Source organism: Phacochoerus africanus, chromosome 3 (assembly GCF_016906955.1).
Source record: "Phacochoerus africanus isolate WHEZ1 chromosome 3, ROS_Pafr_v1, whole genome shotgun sequence".
NCBI classification, from domain to species: domain Eukaryota; kingdom Metazoa; phylum Chordata; class Mammalia; order Artiodactyla; family Suidae; genus Phacochoerus; species Phacochoerus africanus.
The window spans coordinates 3,978,847-3,999,300 of record NC_062546.1 but is presented as its reverse complement, the minus strand read 5'-3'; the positions used below and the strand labels follow the sequence as shown (position 1 = coordinate 3,999,300).

Sequence of the window (20,454 nt, the reverse complement as noted above, 5' to 3'; positions counted from 1 at the left end):
GTCTGGTGTGGAGTCGTGCGTTTTATTCATCACTTGTGTGAGGTGACATTGCCATCTCCCCCCACCCACCCCCAACCGCACGGCGACAGGAACTGGTGATGGGTCTGAACTCTCTTAAACACATTCCAGACGCAGGAGCGCGGCGGGCACGTGGGCCGCTCTGCTCGGGATGGCAGGGTGGCCTGTGCAGGTGCCCATCGTCCCCCTCCAGCCCGTGCCGCTCCCTGCCAGCTGCCCTCCGGGGTGCTCGCAGCTGCTACAGCTGGCACATCCTCGCCCATCAGCCCCAGTTCCCTCTCACCGGGGCAGCACCAAGCCCGTGCCCATGACTTTGGGGTCCCCTCGGGCCTGGGCTCATGAGACTTCCGGAGACGTCGGCCTCAAACGATGGGGTCCCCGAAGGTGCAGTTCTCCTCGATGGCAAGGTTGTAGTGGGCGCCCGTGCCGTCTTTGTAGGTGCTGGTCACAATCCTCATCCAGCCTCGCTCACCCTGGGGGGCGGGGGGGGCGTTAGCCCCGGTCCTGCCCGCCCGCCCGCCTCCCGGTCCTGCCCGCCCGCCTCCCGCCTCCCGCCATGGGATTCCAGCCCGGGGAAGGGCGGGGGCACGGGTGTAGTGCGTGTTAGCCCCGGTCCTGCCCCCAGGGTTCCAGCTGCATCCAAACCCTGCCCTCAGCTGCCGCTTCTCTTCCTGGGACCCTCTGTGGAAATGTCTCCCGGGAACTATTTAACTTGACTCGTATGTTACACAGGGATCCATGGCCCCCCCGAAGGCCAAAAGCTGATTAAGTAATTAAAATGTGGACTCTTTAGACCAGGTGGCTTAACTACCTATCACTCCCTGTTTGCAGTTGCTTAATAAAAACTGCTGGCGATTTTGGCATAAATCTCTGTCCCAGTACATAACCATGAATGTGGTTAATAGGTCTTAGAGATGGAAATTCGGGCAGTTCATTTAATTCCTCTGGGTTTTTGACCCAACTCAAAAAGTAGTCTTGAAAACACTCCACAGTATGACTTAGGAGAACCAGAAATATGACAGGAAAACTAATGAGATGACAGTAAAGGCATAAGCTGGCTGAAGGAGCCAGGATCGGGCCTGCTTCTCAGCCGGCCCCACCCAGCCCCGAGGCCTTTGGCAAAGCCTGCAGCCATCTCTGCTTGTCACACCTAGGGGGTGAGGAGGAGCATTCGGCACCGAATGGGGCCAAGGATGCTCTAAATACGGTCCAGTTGGAGTTCCCTGGTGGGCTAGTGGTTAAAGGACCCCATGTTGTCACTGCTGTGGTGTCAAAGGTTCGATTCCTGGCCCAGCAACTTCCACAAATACACACTCGGAGGCACAGGACAGGGACAGCCCTCGTGCAGCCCAGGAGGACCCCCCCTCGGCCGCACAGCGCTTGCTCCCGGCCTGGAGCAGGAAGCCCCTCTGCGCCGGGCCGAGTTGTCAGCCACCAAACCACAGACCCATCGAGGTGGGAGGAGCCGCGGTGGGAACGCCTTACCCAGGGCTCGCCCCACGAATTCCGGACAATCCAGTACTCCGTCCCGTTGCTGACGCCCCACCCGGCCACCGACACGATGTGGTTGATGGAGGCCTGCTCCTTGTACTCGGCGAAGATGCCGCCGCTGTAGCTCGACATCTTCTCTGTGGCCATGATGCCGCAGCTGCGAGCCCCGGGCAGCGGTGAGCCCACCGGTGGAGAGCCTCCACCGCCGAGGGCTTCGGGGCAGAGCCGCTCCTACGACGCCCACCTGGGCGTCCAGCCCCAACCCGGTACCCGGCGCCCTCCCCTGAAGCCGCGGCCACCCCAGCAGGGCGGCACCCGCCCTCCCGCCACGGGACCGTCCCGCCAGGGGCCCCTGGGTTGTTCAACTTTCATTCTTTTGTCTTTTTAGGGCCACACCTGCAGCATATGGAAGGTTCCAGGCCAGGGGTCCCACTGGAGCTGCAGCTGCCGGCCTGCACCACAGCCACAGCCACAGCCGTGCGGGATCCAAGCCGCTTCTGTGACCTACACCACAGCTCACGGCAACGCCGGATCCTTAACCCGCCACCTCGTGGGTACCAGTCGGGTTCAGGGCTGCTGAGCCACGACGGGAACACTGGGGGCTTTGCTTCTGAGAAAACCCTCGGGAGCTGTGTCTCCAGCCTCGTGAGCCAAGCGGGCCAGAAGGAAAGGGGCCAGAAGGAGGCCGGCGGGCCCGGTGCCCGCAGCCGTGTGCCGGCGCCTCACCTGATGGGCCCGTTGGCGTAGATTTCAGCCATCATCTTCTCCCGCCCGGAGACAGAGCCATAGTCGCCAACCTTCCAGAGGGTGTAGTTCTGGATGACGTGGCATTCTTTGAACTCAGTGCACGTTCCACACTGGTTAAACTTGTCACACTCTGGGGGACAGGGCGGAACGTCAGCGTGAGGCTGGTCCCTCATTCACCTGCCGACAGGTCCGCTCTGCACCCAGCTGTCACGAACCCAGACCAGCTTGAACCCAGACCAGCTTGCCCGACTCTCAGCTGCAGGGGCGAGAGGCGAGCCCTTCCCCAGCCGCCTCCGAGAGACCCACGTTAACTAGCCCGTAGCCGCCGCCACTCAGGAGCTTGGCTTTTCCTTTCCAGCCCAGGGCAAAGCCCTTCCACAATGCTCTACAGCTGAAAATAGTGTCATTAAATTAGCTTTTCATGAGATTATATGCTTGGCTGGTGAATAGGTCGCACGAAACACTTGGGGGAGAAAACAAGCATTTTCTTTCTTTCTTTCTTTTTCTTTTTTTGTCTTTTTGCCATTTCTTGAACCGCTCCCGCGGCATATGGAGGTTCCCGGGCTAGGGGTCGAATCGGAGCTGTAGCCACCGGCCTACACCAGAGCCACAGCAACGCGGGATCCGAGCCGCATCTGCGACCTACACCACAGCTCATGGCAACGCCGGATCCTTGACCCACTGAGCAAGGGCAGGGATCGAACCCGCAGCCTCGTGGTTCCCAGTCGGATTCGTTAACCACTGCGCCACGACGGGAACTCCAACAAGCACTTTCTTACTTGGGGTTGAGAAGGTGTCAAGATTTAGGCTTCAAAACAAACAAAAAAAAGCATCTGGAAGACCCCAAACCATCACCTGTGTCCTTCCTGGACCCCAGACAGTGTCACTTCTTCCTGGGTCGATCCGGCCTCGGGCCTGTGACCCCAGTTTTCACTCCGTCCCTGTTACCCGTTTCTGTCCGTTTCCTGTCAGTCCACACCCTCCCCGGCGACATTAAACTCGAGGATGAAACTGTTGCTTTAACTCGTCCCTGGGCACATCGGATGCCCAGTGCAATCTGAAGCAGGTGGCTCTGTGGCCGCCTTTGCTCCTACAAAGGCTGCTTGGGGCAAACAAGCAGGTGCCAATGAGTTCCACCCGGCCTGGGTGCGAGGCGGGCTGGAGGGGCCTGGCCGGGGCAACCAGGACAGGTTCTGGGCAGAGCGGCCTCAAGGACTTCTGAACTTGGGCCCTGGGCGGGGGCGGGGGATGCCTTGCCACTCCTTTCATCATGGGCACCTCCCGTGGGTTCTCTACCACTTCAGCAGGACTCCCTCAACCAGTCTGGGGGGATTCCTGCCAGCAGAAAAGCCCCCAGGGCCTCCCCACTCCTGTCTCAGATAGCTGACAGGGACAGGCCACTCAAACTGCCCACTGAGGGTTTGGGGTTTGAGCCTTTTCTTGCCTTTGATTTCCAAGGGGAGCGGCCTGAAAGGAGCGTGCCAACCCCAGTGATTCCTGGCCAGCTTGAATCCGCTGTCCACGCGGCGCCGTCTGCCCCAAACCCGCCTGGAGGCTGCGGCCCAGCCACGCCCAAGAAGCAGGCCGAGGCCATGTTCCCGCCCAGCCTGCCCGTTTCCTGCCTGCACCCCCCGCCCCCACCTGCTCCTGGAAAACTCACCCTGGACAAGCATTCTCCTTACAAAGGCCCGCGAAGCCACCCAAACATCAGCACCTCAGATCCCAAAAAGCAGGTGTGGGCCTGACCACGGAGCTCACAAGCCAGATGCCCTCCCCAACAGGACCCAGCCCCCAGGTTTAAGGGGCAGGGGGCTCCGGTCTCTGTCCCGCTCCCCCCCAAACCCCCGCCCTGGCCACAGGCCCTGAGAAGGCGGGGAGGGCCGGGGCCTACCTTGGTCCTTGGCCTGGTAGTTGTTGCAGGTCTCATCCGGGATGCCATGCCGGTGGGCGTAGGCCCACACCGGCAGGTCGTCGCCCCCCTCGCAGGAGCCGGCGTTGCCGCAGTCGATGACATGCTGCACAGACAGCAGCGTGGAGGGCCAGGCCCCCTTCCTCTTGATGTTGATTCTGTCTGCAAGGGCAGCACCCAAGCCTGTTGGCACTGCCCGCCCAGCCACCCCAGGTGCCACGCGTCCCCTGGGGGCTCTGCTCTCCAGAGAGGCCTCCTGGGCCTTCCCAGCACTGATGCCCGTGTCACCTGCTCCAAGTGCCCCCCGGGCAGGGCGAGGTGGGTACTGTGCCCACTGTGGTGGAGCCAGGACACGGGCACCGCGGACCACAGACCAGGGTCAGACGCGTCCCACTCTCACTCCCCCGGTGCCTGGGCCACAGCCCCCGCGGGGCGGCCAGGGGCACCCAGCCTGTCTCCCTGTCACGCACAAGAATCCTACCGGCCCTCAGCCCCTCCTCTCCGGGCCGCTCGCCTCACCTTCCACTCCTCCAGGGCCACCAAGGCCATTTCACAGCCACGCTGCTCCCACCTCCAAGTCGCAACTCACTGGATCTTCCCCTGATGACAGCCCGCGGCCACACCACAGGGCCCCTTCCTCCCTCCCACCGCCCCAGGCCCACCTCCCACCCCTGAGGCCACCTGCCCCTGCCTGCTGGAACCCGCAGCAGGTCATCAGCCCTCCCTCCAGCGGCCCCCCCTCCACGGCATTCCCCCCCGCCGCCCCCCTGCATCCCCCTGCGGCCGCCCCTTGCCCAGCCCTGTCCTCAGGCCTCCCCAGGGCCCTTCCCAGAAGCCCCCGCTGGCCGCCGCCCCTCGCCCCTCAGCCCCTCCCCAGCCCGCTGCCCCTCCAGCTGCCCCTCCCCAGCCCGCTGCCCCTCCCCAGCCCGCTGCCCCTCCAGCTGCCACTACTTGACACACGAACTCTGGCCCTCAGCTCCTCATCAGCGCTCCACCTGCCAGGGTGTTGCGCCCTCCGCTCTCGGCTGTAGACCGAGTGCCTGAACGAATGGCCCGGCGCAGAGTAGGCGCAGGAAATAACAGCTGCCTCTGGAACTCCCTGAAGTTTACCCATCTGAAGCCTCTCCCTGGCTGCCAAGCCCCAGGCAGTGCCCCTGGAGTGGAGGTCCCAGGTCCTCACGCCACGCTGGGCAGGGTCTGGAGGTGCGGTGAGCACCCGCTTCAGCCTCTCAACTGTTTCCACACCGATCCTCAGCTGAGCTAGCCCCAAGGGTCGAACCCACTTCTCAGCGCAGCCCAGACGCACCCGGCCCCCGCCCCCACCTGCTTCTCCTCTCATCACAGCTGCCTGTTCCCCTACTGTGTGCCAGGCTCTGTCCAGTGAGCAAAACAGAGCTCCCACCCACGTGAGGCAGGATGGGTGATGGGGTGGCACCCACGGGGGGGGGGGGCGGTGCAGCAGGAACCTGGCCTGAGAGCATACCCTGTTCTCCAGTTCTTGGAGTTCAAACTGGGTGCCACCGCAGAACGGGGAGCCAGCTTACACAGGCTCCGAAATCTTAGAGGGTTTCAGGCAGACCAGGACAGGGACACGGTGGCCTGGGTCTGAGCTGGGGGCACCGTCGGAGGCCTGGGGCAGGGCGGCAAGGGACCCGCAGGTGGACCAGGCGGGCGGCTTGGGCAGGGCCAGGCCCCCGCGGCAGACAAGCTTGAAGCGTAACTCGAAGGTGGAGCCCAGATCCGTGGCCGGATGGTATAAGGGTATAAACAGGGCCCGCGGGCCTTTGGGCTTTCACCTGAGGGAGAAGGAAGCCAGGAGAGAACTGGTTTGGGGGCCAGGCAGGTGGTGGAAAGGAGAAGCTTGTGAGATGGGAGGGTTGGGGGTCCAAGCAAGAGGGAGGGTGGCAGGTGGGCATGACCGTCGAGGCCAGGTGGAGGGTCCCGGGGACCCAGCGTGCAGGGCTTAAGTTGGGAGGACGAGGAGCCGGAGGGAGTGAAGGGAATGAAGGGAGGGCCAGGGAGGCCGGAGGAGATCGGGGCGTTGTGGGGGGGCGATCTAGGCAAGAGGCTCGAGGGGCGACCGGTGGGCCTGCCCATGCGGAGCTGGAAGCGAGGCTGGATGGTCCCGAGAGGCAGGGGGGGAAGTGGGACGCGGACACCTGTGGGGGCCCGGAGCCAGCGGGCTGGAGGCCCCCTGGCCATTTGCTCAGCGAGGGCCACAGGCCACGCTCCGGGAGGGCGGCCTCAGCAAGGGGCTCAGGCGCTGGGCGCCCAGGGCAGAGGGACTGCACACTGTGGGCAGCTGCGCTGGCGGGCAGCTGGGCCGGGCACCACGGAAGTCCCCTCTGGGGGCTTCCATCGTCTCAGTGAAAGAGGAAGCTGCTCGCTGCTGGGGAGACGTCAGCAGTTTGAGGAGAAAGGGGGAGACGCCGCGGTTGCCCAGGAGACTGTGCTCCCGGCGGGGAGGGCGGGGACAGACAGGTGGCCCCCAGCCCCGCTCCGCCCACGCTCCACTGCAGCTGCGAACCGTGGCATGTGACTCCCTCTCCAAGGTCCCTCAGGCTCCCACCAGACCCCTCCCCTGGCAGTTCGGCCCCTGGGGACCTCTTCAGCTTCCCCCCCCCACGCCCTTGGGGCCGCCACAAGGTCCTCTCAGTTCCTCAATCCAGCCAGCGGGTCCCTGCTGCCGGACCTTTGTCCTGTGCCTCTGCCTCAAGGCCGGCCCCCACCCGGCCTGCCTGCCAGGCCCCAAAGTCGCCCGAGGCGCCAACGGTGAAGACTCTGGCTCCACGTTCTCAGGGGCCCTGCCCACGTCCTTCCCAGTCAGCACCCCCCGCCCCCCAGGCAGGCCTCGCAGCCCTCTCACGCGGTGTCGCCTCAACTCCCCTCCTTCCCCTCACTGCGGCCAGCCGGCTAAGGTCCAGATGATAAGCGGGCCGGCCTTGCTCACTATCCCAGGCCCAGGACAGGCCTTGGTCTCAGATATTAGGCACTGCAGCTCCACGTCCACGTGCCCAAACACCAGTGGGGGGTCCGAGGAGTTTGTTTGTGGTTTGATCCCCAGCGGCTGGGGTCACAAGCCTCGGAGAGAGAAGGCACCGGGAGCCATGCGTCACTGGGCTTCAGTCCTGTGACTTCCAGGCGCCCACAAGCCCCAGGTGTGCGTCCCTCGGCCTGAAAGGCTCAGAGCTCCCGAGGCCGAGTCCTGGCACAGAATCACAGGCCCCCGACCCTACGCTGCAGCCACCCGTTCCGACAAGAAGGCAGCTGGACAGGCCTTCCAGGCCCACAGCCAAGAGGGGCTGTGGTCCCCTACCTACCAGCCATGGCGCTGGTGCTGCCGTGGGCCCAGCAGGAGCCACAGTACTGGGGGATGTGCTGGTTCCTGGTGACACTGGCATAGTTGACCCCATTCACGTTGCGCCAGTCCCAGCTCTTGGGCAGATCCGATGGGGACAGGTACTCATGAGGCCGGGGGTACGTCCTGGGAACAGATCACCACGACAGAATCAGCACGGGGGCTTCTGGGGCAGGGGTGGGGGGCACGGGCAGCCCTCTCCCCTCCCCCAAATGAGAGGGCGGGCAGACCCCCACCCTCCCAGAATATCCAGGAGGCAGCGCATTCCCTCCCAGCGCCCCGCAACCAGGCAGGAGCCGGGCCGCTCCCCCAGCAAGGCCCCAAATGCCCCAAATGCCGGGCAGGTGCGGCTGGCCTGCCTCCTGCGCTGACGGGGCTTTTGGCCAAGGCCGCAAATGGGAGAGAAACTGCCCCCGCAGCAAAGGGCTGCATTGACCCGCAGAGGTCAAGGGGGGCAGGGCGCCCCAAAGAGGCGGCAGGGTCCCCAGAGGCGGGAGAGCGCGCGAGGCCCCGGCAGTCGGGCGGCCCCCCGTCCCCGACCTGTGCCCCAACTGGGTCCGCTGGTCCCCGCGCAGGGGCCGGTAGCAGCTGCAGCCCGGGCGGAAGTGGAGGCCGGCCCGCGCCGCGCCCGCCAGCAGCACGAGCAGCAGCAGCAGCAGCGGCGGCGGCGGCGGCCCGGACGACGCCATGGCTCCCGCGCCCGTGCGGCCCGACCCCGCCTGGTCCCGACCCCGCCTGGTCCGGACCCGGCTCCGCGCCCCGCCCGGCCCTTAAGGTGGCTGCGCCCGGGCGGGCCCTCCCCCGGGGCGGGGCGCGCTCCTGCCCCCGGTGACCCGGCCCCGCCCCGGCCGCCCGCAGGGCCCGCAGCCCGGACTCGGGTCACGCGCCCCGGGCCTCGCCGCACCCCAGACCGGACCCCACCAGCGGGCGCGGGCCTCCGATCGCCCGCGGGCCCGATTTCCCCCTCGGGCCGCCCGCCTTGGATCCTGGCGACCCCTGGCCCAGGAGAGCTGTCCCCTCCCATCCAGTCCCCCCTGGGACAGGGGTTCCCCGAGTCCGGGGAGGAGGCCGCGTCTAGCTTTCTGCCTCCCGTTTCCAGAAGGCCCAGGACCTTTCTGGAGAGATGTTTATACAGAGGGGAAGGGGGATCCTTTTAGAAAATGTATGCCCCAAAGGGCACCGTCCCTTGGCGATGCACCATGAATTTGACATTGCGGCTTCCAAAGCCGCCTGACCAGGTTTCTGCTCACAAAGCATTTCGCCTTCCAACGCAGGGAAAGCAGAAGTGGGACCCCTGGGGCCTCGGTTTCGCAACTCAAGTGTTTGTCTCTCCTCGTGAGCAGTGGGCACACTCCCTTCTCCTCGTGAGCGGTGGCCACAGCATGGCCTCCTTGTCTCGGGGGAGGAGGGCCCAGAGTTTTGTTCTGGGGCCCACAGCCTCTGCTGCAGGGTCTGGAGGCGGGCAGACCCTGCTCTCCCACAGCCCCCCACGGCCCACCCCATCTCCCGCTCTGCCCGGGCTAAGCCTGCGAGCAGAAATCACAGCGGCTGCCTTGTGGACTTCCAGCAATTTCCGTGACCACCCCCGAAAGCCCTGGGACACCCACGGCACCCCAACAGGGCTTGGTCCTTGCTCCTGAGGTGCCATCGCTGAGTAAAGTGTAGCCACGGCCTCTTTCCATTGAGGCGTCTTTTCTCTTCGGGGAATGTCGGCGCCTCCCAGCCCTTAGCACCAGTTCCCCGGTGGGCGGTGGGTGACGGTGGCCTCCGGTTCCAAGAAAACTCTCAGGTGTGAGTGGTGGGGGCGGGGCCCGGAACCCGGGTCTCCAGAGGCGGCTTTGCCCCCGCAGGTGTCCTGGGCCTGGTCCCAAAGTCTCTGGCTTCCCTTCCCTGGGGTGAAGCAGGTGCGGGAAGGGCGGTGCCAGCCGGGACTTCCCCGGCCCAGGCGTCTCCCCTCCACGGCTGCGGCGACTCCGCCAACCCTCCGCCTTCCTCCACGTGAGGAAGAAAGCCGGGGACAATTGTCCCCAACACCCGTGACCTCCATCATTCAAGGAGGCTCCGGCTGGGTGGTGGCTTTTTGGTCTCTTCTAAGGAAAAACTTAAAAGCTCATGATTGTCAAAGAATGACCAGCGTGGTCAAATATTACAGTGTGACAACTCTTGTGGGGACTCCCGGGTCCCCAGAGATGGTCAAGGTCCAGGAGGTGCAACGTCCAGCCACAAGTTCTACCACGTAGGAAACGGGGCCCCGAGGCCTGGCCTCTGATGACTGGGCTGTGAGGCCCGGGGCGCACGCTGACGTGGGCATGAAATAGTGTCCAGTTACCGGCTTTTCTGGTCCTGGGTGTTTCGAGATGCCCTGGGGCCCTCGGGGAAGGGGTGGGGGTGGGGGCAGAGATGCTGTGACAGGCAGGATGGGCTTCCTGGGTGTGTGACCCCTGCGGTCGGCGGGGCCCGGAGTGCTTGGTGTGATGCGGGCTTCTCAAACCCACCCCCCGTTTTTGTTTCGAGCTGCAGATTCTGGAGCAGATCAGGTGCTGATGCCGCCTCTGTAGGCCAGGGACAGATGGCATGGGAAGGGCAGGGAACACTGGGCCCCACGGAATGCAGGTGAAAGGGAGGGACAGTGGCATTTGCACTCTGGGAGCGCATCAGACATCTAGAGCTGACAGGTTGTGGGACTTGGCACTTCCCTGCGCTGGAAGCAGCTCAGACCCAGAGGGACAGGGAAATCGGGCAGGAAGGAGGCGGGGGATGATGGGAGGCCAGACATTTGAAAGCACAACTTTCAAGGCAAGAAGAAGGTAAGTGAGCTCTCCTGTGACCCACCCGCTCTGCCCTTCAGCACCTGTGATGCTTCCAGCACACGAAGCCAGGCGCCTGGACCCTTTCTTAACCTCTGAACTTGGCTGTGGTCCGTGGATTCCATCCACCTGGCTCTTGGCTCTGAGGGGAGCTGGCTGCGTCACTGTAAGGGTCACTGAAACCACGTGGGATCCCTTAGGGTAGCTGTTTGTCAAGGGTATCTGGCCCCAGGAGCTCTCCGGCCCCCGGGGCTGCAGGAGAGAAAGGACGCAGCAGCGAGGAGCCTGCTGGACCGGCCGCCCACCTGTCTGACCAGCTCTTTTCAAAGCAGGGGCACCTGAGAGGCGGGGGGGGGAGGGGGCTCTGCATGCCTGTGAGGTCATCCTCTGGGTAATGACTCATCTTATCTGCCTGGAACAGAGGAGGCTCAGGTTCAGGGCCCCGTGGCCGGCTCCCCCAGAGGGCGCCCCCCCCCCGCCCCCGCCTGGGTGTCACCTGGGAAGCTGCCCGGGAGCCTGCATGGAACTGAGTCGTGGTCCCTGCTCCCCGGCAGTGCTTGGAGGCAGATTCAGCGACTTTCTAAAAGACGCTCCAGTCTGGGAAAGTCTTTTCTCACTGGATCCGTGACGTGCTCCTGTGAGGTGGGATCAGATGCGATCAACCACTTTACAGGTGGGAAGACTGAGGCTCCAGAAGTTAAGAGAATTCTACTCAGCCTGGGGATTTGGGGGTGGCGGGTCTGAACCTGCTCCTCCCTGTTCTCAATACCCCATAAAGTCTCCTGGCAAACCCGAGATCCAAGGCCAGGATGCAAAAGCCTAATCATTTCTAAAAGGGCTTGGCGTTCCCGTGTGGCTCCGCAGATTAAGAACCCAAATACTGTCCATGAGGGATGCAGGTTCGATCCCTGGCCTCGCTCCTTGAGTTCAGGATCCAGTGTTGCCGCAGCTGCAGCTCGGATCCCACGTTGCTGTGGCTGTGGTGTAGGCTGGCAGCCGCAGCTCCTCTTTGACCCCTAGCCCAGGAACCTCTATATGCTGCAGGCATAGCCCTAAAAAGAGGTTTTAAAAAGAAAAAAAAAAGTAAGTTTGCTCTTTCCTCTTCGCCCGAGAAAGATCCCACATACTTCACAGGTGGGCGGGGGCGGAGCCAGGCTCCCAGCCCGCGGGGGGAACGTTCGTGTCCCGTGGGGCTGCCTCCAGGTCCTCGCCTTCCTCCTTCCTTCTTGCCATGTTGTCCCCCCCACCCCACCCCCCTGCAGGCTGCAGACATTTCCTTTTATTCCACATTCCTGAGTTTAGCCACTTCCTGGATACCACGTTTGCTGTGATGGCTGCTGACAGTACCGGTAGGCGAGTCTGGCTTTGTGGGCCACCGAGGTGTCCTTGCCGGCTGCCAGCTCCTCTCCATCCACGCGGCCACGCGGTCACATGCTCCCCTGGACCCTTTGTGGTGAAGGTTGGCCAGATTCATGGTCCAGCCTGCCACTGTCCCCAAATGCCATCACCACCGCACCGGCTCCTGGTTTGGTTGGGAGGGAACCTTGGCCCTAAAGCTCCCCTTTATGAGGAGGGTGGGTCAGGATCACCTTCAGAGCATGTGGTCCACTGCCCACAGGTCACGTGCAGCACCCCCCCCCCCCGCCGCACCCCCGGCCCCTGGAAACCTGCTCCGGAGCAGCCTCAGTCCTTGGCTCCATCCGGGCTGCTGGCTCTCTAAAAAAGTGTGGTTGGCAAACATCGTTGAGTGCCTAGCATGCGCCCAACCACTGCCTCAGCCCCGGGGACACAGCCCTGTCAGTCCCTGCCTGGCTGGGGGCGGTGGGGGGCCCTTCCGGTAAGGGGACATGGGGAAACGTTGTTGTGGGCAGTTCCCTTAGACTGATGAGGACATAGCCGTGGAAGGTGCTCGATTTTCAAGCAGAAGGAGAGAGTGTGCAAGGGCTTCGAAACGCAAGCTCTCTTAGTAGGTGACCAAGTGGAAGAAGGCGGCGGGCGGTCGGGGAGGAGGGGGACAGGGTGAGGTCCCAGAGCGGTCACCCTCAGCGGTCACCCTCTGGGATCAAAGGCCACGCTGCCCACTTCCTGAAGGCCACTGTTCTGGAGGAGCAGGACTCCCACCCAACCCTCCCTCCCTCGGGGCTTAGCCATTGATCTGAGCAGCACACCAGCTGTGGGAAGAGGGGTGGTTTAACCCCATGTCAGCTAGTTTCCTGGAGGCCGGTGGGCGGGATCCTTTATGAGCTCCCTCTGGGAGGGCGGATGGAGGTCTGCTAGAGGCCACTGTGGCCGTGGAGGGGAGAGCTGGTGAGAGTGGGTCCTGCGGGGAGGCAGGCCCGGCAGCACCCAGCTGTGAACCAGATGTGGGGAGGAAGGCCCAGCTGGAGGCCATCTGGCTGGCCCACCCCTCGTCACCTCCAGTCACCCCCTCAGATGAGGGTCCAAAGACCTGGGAGTCACCTCTGGTTCTGCCGAGTCATCCTCGGTCTCTTCTACCCAATGGAGAGAATGGCCCCTTGCTCAGAGGTGGCAGGGGAGACGGTGGCAGAGAAGTTGGTAAAGACCAGCGAAAGCAGAGCCCGAGCTTCCTCCCTTCCCGAGGTCCCTCGAGGCCCCCAGAGAGCACTCAGCCAATATCTGGTGGATCAGCGACTCGGACAACGATGCTTTCTTGGACAAACACTGGGCTTGCAGGAGGACATATTTCTGTTTGATTTCAGCATCAGGTGCTGCTCCATTGTAGGCTTCTCTCTCTCTGCCACTGAACACTGCTTATCCAGAGCGGCACACCTGGGGAGGTAGGCGAGACAAGGCTGGAAGGTTCATGTTCATGTTTCCTTACACCCTCAGGGTCACGACAGCTCATGGCAGAGTGTGTGTGTGTGTGTGTGTGTGTGTGTGTGTGCACGTCCACATGTTTCCTCCTGCACGTCGGAGATGCCACAGCCCAGGATGCAGATTCTCAATGTCCCTGGCGATGGCGTGGAAGCTGGGCAGGGACAGAGCCACCAGCACGGAGCCCCCAAAGGGGAGAAGCTCTCAAACTCCTCCGAGGAGCTGGGCAGCCTGGCTCAACGAAAATCTGCAACAAGTTTTTTAGTTTTCACTTGCAGTGACTTATTCATCCTCCCAGAACTTTCTCTGACAGTAAGAGAACACACAACGAAGCAGAGTACAAGGAAGTGGAACTCAGTTCATCTGATGAGCTGCCCACACCCGCTGAGTCACTCATAATGGCCCCTCAGATGTCATTTTCTTGCTAAGACATTTGGAAAAATTTCTGCCTCTGAATCACAAGCAAACACTATAATTCAACGATCTTCTCTAAGTTATTCAAGGAACTTCAATGCACTCAGCAGTGGAAGCTCAGGGGCGGATGAAATCAATGAATTCTCTTGAGAACTTTGTTTTTCTCCTAATTAAGTTTCCTTTGCCAAGTGGAGGGTGGGGGGAGCACCACCTGACCCCCAAGGGACAGCTCAGGGGAAGCCTGGAAGCAGCCGATTTGGGGTTTCTGGATGACATTGGGTTTCCCTTATCGTCTTGGTTCTGTTCCCATAATAGACCCAAGTGTCATCCAGGAAGGGGCTCGCTCCCACTGCCTCTCCTCGAGGACTCTCCCTGCGACAGCCGGCCGGAGGAGGGGTGTTTTGACGAAGGGCTTAAGCATCTCAGAGTCCTGGCACGGCAGACACCGTTGCCGTGCTGGGTCACCCCGGGGGCGCAGGGACGTCTTGCTCCTGCCCTCTGCCCCCGGAAGCTCTGCTCCCCTGTACCTGCCTTTGCTGCAGCTCTTCTCCGGGGACACAGCGACTTCGTCACTTGCTGCGCTTCAGGGCACGGGGTCGCTTGCAGCCTGGCAGGAGAGCAGGACTTTGGTCTCCCCAGGGCCCCGTTCACCCGTGTCGCGGGCAGGGGCCACTTCCCGGGGGCTGGGAAAGGCAGTGTGTATGCACCACCTGGCAGGCTTTCCCTAACCTGGCAGCCAGAGGGTCGCGTGTTCCCGGGAAGGAGCAGGGTCCTTCATGAATGAGGACAAAGGGCTAGAGACACAGGCTGATTTCAGACCTGCTGCATGTCCTGCCGCTCTGAGCTGCCGGGATGTGTTCAGTCCAGGTGGGCAGCCACGTGTGCCCACAACGAACACAGGCCTGACACGTGGTAGGGGCTCAGACCCAGGTGCTGGGTGATGGTGCCATCCACACGGTCAGTCCCTTGCTGCCTTCCATCCTGCTGAAACCTCTGCCTGCCCAGGGGGTAGAGGGCCGCTCAGTTTTTGCAGCAAACAAGCTTTTCCCGAGCAAAGAAAACCATAAACTAAACAAAAAGACAGCCTATGTCATAGGAGAAAATCATTGCAAGCAATGCAACCAACAAGGGCTTAATTTCCAAAATATACAAACAGCTCATGCAACTCAACAACAAAAAAACAAAAAACCCAATGGAAAAATGAGCAAAAGAACTAAATAGACATTTCCCCAAAGAAGCAACACAGATGTCAACAGGCACCTGAGAAGATGCTCCACACCCCTGATGATTAGAGAAAAATGCAAATCGAAACTATGAGGTACCACCCCACACCCATCAGAATGGCCATCACTAATAAGTCTACAAATAACACATGCTGGAGAGGGGGTGGAGAAAAGGGAGCCTCCTACACTGTTGGTGGGAACCTGAGGTGGTGTAGCCACTCTGGAGAACAATGTGGAGGTTCCTCAAGAAAACCAAAAGAAGGAGTTCCCGCTGTGGCACAGTGGGTTAAGAATCTGACTGCAGTGCCTCAGGTTGCTGTGGAGGCATGCGTTGGATGCCTGGTGCAGTGGGTTAAAGAATCTGGTGTTGCTGTAGCTGTGGCTTGGATGTGATCCCTGGCTCAGGAACTTCCATAAGCTGCGGCTGTGGCCATTAAAAAAAGAAAGAAAGAAAGGAAGGAAAAAGAAGTAGAACTACCCTATGATCCAGCAAGCCCACTCCCGGGCATATATCTGGACAGAACTATAATTTAAAACTATATGTGCACTGCTATGTTCATAGCAGCACTATTCACAGTAGCCATTTAAATGTCCACTGACAGAGGAATGGATAAAGAAGATGTGGTACATATATTCAATAGAATACTACTCTGCCATAAAAAAGAATGAAATAATGCTATTTGTAGCAACATGGATGCAACTGGAGATTATCTTACTGAGTGAAGTAAGTTAGAAGCGGAAAGACAAGTATCATTCATTATCACTTATATGTGGAATCCAAAATATGACACACGAGTTCCCACTGTGGCTCAGGAGAAATGAATCTGATTAGTGTCCATGAGGACGCAGGTTCAATCGCTGGCCGTGCTCAGTGGGTTAAGGATCCAGCATTGCTGTGAGCTATGGTGTAGGTTGCAGACAGGGCTCGGATCCGGAGCTGCTGTGGCTGTGGTGTAGGCCGGCAGCTGTAGCTCGGATTGGACCCCTAGCCTGGGAACCTCCATGTGCTGTGGGAGTGGCCCTAAAAAGACAACAACAAAAAACACAAATGAATTTCTCTGCAAAGTAGAAACCTTTTCACAGACAGAGAGAACAGACTTGGGGTTGCCAAGGGGGATCGCTGTGGGGGAGGGCTGGACCGTGCAGGGGGTCGGGGGACGGACCGGGAGTCTGGGGCGAGCAGATGCAAACTATTTGTCTCTATGGTGGATGAACAGCGACAGAACCGCAGCACAGGGACCTCCACCCAATGTCTGGTGAGAAACCATAACGGAGAAGAATGTGAAGAAGAACATACGTGTGACAGAGTCACTTTGCTGTGCAGCAGAAATGAACACAGCATCGTAAGTCAACTACATTTCAGCTAAAAACAACAGCATAAAAGACCTGGCCCTCGGGACCCTTAGCCTGCTTTCCAGCCCAGACGCCTCAGATCTGGGGGTGGGGGTGGGGGTGCAGCGAGCAGCAGCCCCAGGACCCCCAGCTCCCTACCCCGAGCCCCGGCCCCTGGCAGCGTCCAAAGCTCAGCGCCTGCAGCCCAGGCTGAGTAAACACCGCCTGCCGGGCGGGATTCAAAGCAAACAGGGTTCCTCTTCTTCCCCGCTTTTGCCAGCTGCCCCATTAACAGAAAAACCTTTTAAGCGCTCATCTGGAAAGCTGGCCTCTTCCCTCCCTGAGCAAACTGACGTGACCGAGAGGGACGCAGGTCGGGCGGGGGCGGGGGGGGGGTGGGCAGCGCAGCGCGAGGCCAGGGATGGCCCCGCGGCCCGGCCCGCGTCCCGACTTGTCCCCGATCGCACGTGTGGGGCCTCCATGCCCGCTCCCGACGTCCTGGTTCCTGGGAACAGCTTGCTCTTGCAGCCTGGACCACCTCCTGGGGACAGAGAAAGAGCCCTGGGCACCGCGGCCCGCCCCACCCAGGAGGATGCGGCCGTGGATAAATACATCCTCGGCGCTGGGAAAGCGGCCCCTCTGAGCGGCCCGCGCAACCCTGCTCGACCCGCCCAGCTGTTGATTTGCTCTGAGCAAATATTGGCCGAGGCCCTGCTGGGGATCGGGCACTTCGGGGACCCAGAGGTGAACCGGGAGCGGTAGCTCGCGGGCTGGCAGGGAGATAAGCCAGGAGTATGAGTAATTAGCAAACAGACCGGGTGTGGGAAGTGTCACCAAAGTGCTGGGGCTACCGGAGGCGGGGGTGTCCCTGGGGTGTCCCCAGGGGCCGACCTGCTCCAGCCTGGAAGCTGCGGGGGTCTGCCGGGCAGGTGGAGGTTGGGCACGGAGGAGGGGACCCAGAGGGAAGCCAAAGAGGCCAAGGCGTCTCGGAGGGGCACCAGGGTGACTTCCGTGGAGGCGGAAAATCTTTCTTTTTTTTTTTTGTCTTTTTAGGGCTGCACCCGCGGCATAAGAAGGTTCCCAGGCTAGGGGTCGAATCGGAGCTGTAGCTGCCGGCCTACACCACAGCCACAGCTATGCGGGATCCGAGCCATGTCTGGGACCTACACCACAGCTCATGGCAATGCCAGATCCTTAACCTGCTGAGCGAGGCCAGGGATCGAACCCACAACCTCATGGTTCCTAGTCGGATTCATTAACCACTGAGGCATGGTGGGAACTCCGAAAATCTTCATTCTGTGTTTTTTTTTGCTTTTAAATTAAAAAAATTTTTTATTGAGTTCCCTGGTGGTGCACTGGGTTAAGGATCCAGCAATTCTCGCTTCTGTGGCAGGGGTTCAATCCCTGGCCGGGAACTTACATGTGCTGTGGGCTTGGCTAAAATTTTTTTTTTTTTTTTTGCTTTTTAGGGCTGCACCTGAGGCATATGGAGGTTCCCAGGCTAGGGGTCAAATCAGAGCTACAGCTGCTGGCCTACACCACAGCCACAGCAATACCAGATCCTTAATCTGCGGAGCAAGGTCAGGGATTGAACCCACAACCTCATGGTTCCTAGTCAGATCTGTTTCCACTGTGCCATGATGGGAACGCCAAAAAATTTTTTTTAAATAAAAATAAATAGGAGTTCCTGCTGTGGCACAGTGGGTTAAGGATCTGACTGCAGTAGCTCAGATTGCTGCAGAGGCTTGGGTTCGATCCCTGGCCTGGTGCAGTGGATGCTGGTGTTGCCATAGCTGTGGTGCAGGTCACAGCTGCAGCTCGGATTCAACCTCTGGCCTAGGAATTTCCATATGCTATGGATTCGGCCAAAAAATAAAAATAAATTTGATTTTAGTAGAGCTGATTGACAATGTTGTGTTAACTGCTGCTGTACCGCAGAGCGACTCCATTATACAGGCAGGAACACATAGCCACTCCCGTACAGGTTAGCGGAGAACTTTGGGTGGATGCCCCCGTTTGGTAGGTACAGCAGGTTGTATACATTTCTCTTTTCTTTTTTCTTTTTTTTTAGGGCAATACCCCTGGCATATGGAAGTTCCCAGGCGAGGGGTCGAATCAGAGCTGTAGCTGCGGGCCCATGCCCCAGCCACGGCAACTTGGATCCAAACCGCCTCTGCGACCTGGGCCGAAGATCACGGCAACACTGGATCCTTAACCCAGTGGGTGAGGCCAGGGATCAAACCTGCGACCTCATGGATGCTGGTCAGGTTTGTTAACCGCTGCCCCACGATGGGAGCTCCCCTGTACGTTTTTAATTTGTGAAAGATGCTCAGCTGAGCAGATTTCTTCCTCTTGAGCTGACACCGTCTCCTCTGCCTTGAGGGGCGGCAGAGTCTGGACCAGAAGCGGGGTGAATCATATGGTTGTTCCGCTTTGAGAAGGAAAAAATTTCCAAACTTTGATTTTGCAAGAGGCCCAATCTTGTTCTAAGTTTGGAGAGATTCACCAATTGTTAATATTTCCCCAAGTTTGCTTGACCTCTCTCTCCAGTGACCACTTTGTTTTTGCTGCGCAGCTGTTTCAGAGAAAGTTGCGTGGTGACTCCTGACCTTAAATACCTTGCAGTATCTCCTGAAAACCAGAGCTTGCGCTGGCCTGGCCCCGGGTCATGATCAAGTGCAGGAAATACAACCTGGAGGCAGCGTTATCAATCTGATCTACAGTCTGCAGAAAAATGTCCGCAACTGTCCTAGTTGTGACCCTTGCAGCAGCTTTCCTGGCCCCCTTCCGGGGCCTGGCCAGGGTCACGCCGAGCTCTTAGTGCTGGGCAAGTGGCTGGGGAGGTCACCGGACAAAGGTGGGCAGCTGTGGTCCTGGTCCAGGCACCTCGGAACAGTCCTGGTTCTCCACCCCAGGGTTCCCTCCCAGCGTTCGATCCGGGCTTTGCTCTCTGCTTCAAGTCCTGGGAGAGAGAAGCTGTTACCCCCTGGAAAGTCCATTGTTAGCAACCTCCCTGCCCTCTGCCTTCACACTGTGGCCCCCCCAGGCCTCTAGGAAGGCACGGGATGGGCCTGCGGGGCGACGATGATGGGCCTGGGCCGGCTTGGGGAGCTGTTTACTGGGAGCACAGGCCTGTGTGGCCGGGCATCGGGGGAAAGTGGCTTCACGTCCACTTGGCTCTGGGGGACCTCACCATCTGGCAAAGGGACCGGCAGCAAACATCGAGCCCCCGTGACGAGAGTGCAACGAAGGGGAAGCAGAGCGCAGAGCCAGGGAGGCGGGACAGCCGGGCAGCTTGCCCTTGGCAGGAGGCGAGGCCTGAGTGCTGGTGTCGACGCGTGTGCGGCTGTGGTCCGAGGGCCTGATGGCATGGAATGGTGGTGGGGGCTTCTAGAACCCTCACCACACAGGCTCTCTCAGGACCGAAGTCTGGAGGTGGTACTGGGAAGGAAGTTTGGGGCCTGGGGAGCAAGCCAGCGAGTTCAATTGGTTTTTGGTTTTTTTGTTTGTTTGTTTTTTAAGGCCATACCTGCGGCATATGGAGGTTCCCAGGTTAGGGGTCTAATCTGAGCTACAGCTGCCGGCCTATGCCACAGCCACAGCCACGTGGGATCCTTAATCCACTGAGCGAGGCCAGGGATCGAACCTGCAACCTCATGGATCCTAGTGGGATTCATTTCTGCTGCGCCGCGACAGGAACCCCAAGCCGGTATCTTGACTCTGGTTTCCCAAAGTTGAGAACCACCCTGTCCAATTTGGCTAAGTTCAAAAAGATGTTTCTTATCTTACTATTATAAATACTGCAGTCAACTTTTCTCTATGGCTATTACAGTATACAACATAAGAATAAAAAGTGTCCGCCTATGCACCCCCTCCCCCTCCCCGGCCCCAAGTCACCTCAGTGCCGCCTGTGGCTTTCAGATGGCTTAGGAAGCACGGCTGAGGACCAGGGAGCCATGGCGGGTTCCTGAGGGAGGGTTGGGAGAAGGTTTACTGGTTGTCTGACAGTCCTGAAGTCACTTCAGGCTCTGAGACCGTGGCCTCATCTGTCAAGAAAGATGTTTAGACAGAAGGGTTTCCTATAACACAGCTGGCTTGGACAGGGCAAGGTCTCGGAGGCGCTTCTGGTCACCCCAGGGAGTTAGGCGCCACACCAACAGGTCCCTGATGCCCATGCAGAAAGGCAGGCTCTGGCCTTGAACTCTAGGAAATGACCCGGCACTATTCTGCGTGGGAGAGGAAAAGCCCCCACCCCCTCTGCAAGGATGATAGAAGGGCGGGGGCCGGGCCTCCGGGCTGGACACACCCTTGGGTTTCACT

The 20,454-nt window shown here is 60.3% G+C and overlaps 1 protein-coding gene across 1 annotated transcript; it reads right to left on the bottom strand.

Annotated features, from left to right (window-relative positions):
* Position 1: 1 nt before the first annotated feature.
* Positions 2 to 8,334, bottom strand: CTSZ (cathepsin Z). The gene is made up of 6 exons (XM_047770756.1): positions 8,064 to 8,334; positions 7,486 to 7,649; positions 4,148 to 4,327; positions 2,236 to 2,386; positions 1,504 to 1,666; positions 2 to 491 (listed from the first exon to the last, which is right to left on the bottom strand). The coding sequence occupies exons 1-6, from the start codon at positions 8,210 to 8,212 to the stop codon at positions 381 to 383; spliced, it is 918 nt and encodes a 305-aa protein (XP_047626712.1). The 5' UTR covers positions 8,213 to 8,334; the 3' UTR covers positions 2 to 380.
* Between the last annotated feature and the right edge of the window lie 12,120 nt (positions 8,335 to 20,454).